Raw genomic sequence first — 1,516 nt, 5'->3', positions numbered from 1 at the left:
TAGATTGTGATTGATAAGCTAGAAGTTCTCCTCTTAAGGGACTAGGGGTGGGGAGCAGTCAAAGAAGCATGAGAGAATAAATGAGTCACCATGGTGAGCCAGCTCCTTGGACCTGGGAAAGGTTGCTGTGACTAGTAGCTGCACTTATGATTCAGAGAGAAAAAGTCCTGAGGATGCAATATCAGCTATTGAAAATTATGATGCTAATGAAATGGTGACAACAACAACAATAGAAAGAGTGAAGGAGAAGGGGAGGGAGAGAAGGGAAAAGGAGAAGGAGCAGAGATACAAGAAAATTATAAGGGAATATTAGAGGGGAGAGAGATAGATTTATAATTGTAGTGTTTTACCAGAGAAAGAAATCTCCTTTAGAGGCTTGAGCTGCAGAAAGGTATATATGTATATATTGATTAAGTTTTATAATTTTTCATAAGGGAAGAGAGAAACTTTGACCATCACTTTTCTAGGCAAATCAAATGAATCAGCAGTTTGGGGTAGGAGTGGCTATAATTATCTATCTGACATTAGGAGATAGGACCTTGACCAGGACTTTTCCAGAGAGAAAACGAATCAGTTTTACTACTTTTTAGTTGTGATATTATTTGAAAGCCTCTTAATCTTTCTGATCTTCACTATCTTCAGGATAAAAAAGTGAGATAATAATATCTCTTTATCCTGTCTGCTTTACATGGTTACAGTGAGAATGTTGTGATATAATGGATATAAAGTTATTTGTAGCCAAAAAAGGGATACATAAATATGACCTAAAACTTTTTATCACTTCTCCCACTAGTCCTAGAAACAGGAAAATAAGAATATAAAATTCTTTATAACCATAATTCTTCATGTTCTTTTAGTAGACCCATAAACAAGATGGAGAGCCCCAACCTCACCTCAGTGACTGAATTCATCCTCCTTGGCCTCTCCAGCCGGCCTGAGCTCCAGGTGCATCTCTTCCTCCTCTTCTTCATGATCTACCTGATGATCTTGCTGGGGAACCTGCTCATTGTGTTGCTGATATTGAGGGATTCACACCTCCACACACCTATGTACTTCTTCCTCACTAATTTATCCATTCTAGAGGTCTGTTACACATCCTGTGTGTTTCCACAGATGCTGGTACACTTCTTTGCAGAGAGAAAGTCCATCTCTTACTCCTGCTGTGTCATACAGGTCTACACATTCTTGTCCTTTGGCATTGCAGAGTGTTATATCCTGTCAGTGATGGCCTATGACCGCTATGTTGCCATTCGAGACCCCTTAAGATACACAATCACAATGAACTGGAGGTTCTGTGGGATTCTGGCTGCGGGGTCATGGTTGGGTGGCTTCATGGCATCCACAATAGTTACAGTAACCACATTTCAGCTGTCATTCTGTCGGGATAATGTTATCAATCATTTTTTGTGTGAAATGCCTGCCCTACTGCATCTCTCATGTAGTGACACAAACAATGCAGAGTTGGTCATGCAAGTCCTCTGTATATTTACCCTTTTGTCCCCTATCACATTTATCA

General features: G+C 39.9%; 1 protein-coding gene across 1 annotated transcript; it reads left to right on the top strand.

The window, feature by feature from the left end:
- Window positions 1-873: 873 nt before the first annotated feature.
- On the top strand, window positions 874-1,353 carry LOC123254823 (olfactory receptor 5V1-like; the record flags this gene model as incomplete). The annotated part of the gene is made up of 1 exon (XM_044683741.1): window positions 874-1,353. A coding segment is annotated over exon 1 (480 nt), but the record flags the coding sequence as incomplete, so codon positions are not given.
- Window positions 1,354-1,516: the final 163 nt, after the last annotated feature.

Source organism: Gracilinanus agilis, unplaced genomic scaffold (assembly GCF_016433145.1).
Source record: "Gracilinanus agilis isolate LMUSP501 unplaced genomic scaffold, AgileGrace unplaced_scaffold334, whole genome shotgun sequence".
Taxonomy (NCBI): Eukaryota; Metazoa; Chordata; class Mammalia; order Didelphimorphia; family Didelphidae; genus Gracilinanus; species Gracilinanus agilis.
The sequence above is the reverse complement of the archived record's forward strand: the minus strand, read 5'-3'. Positions and strand labels throughout refer to the sequence as shown.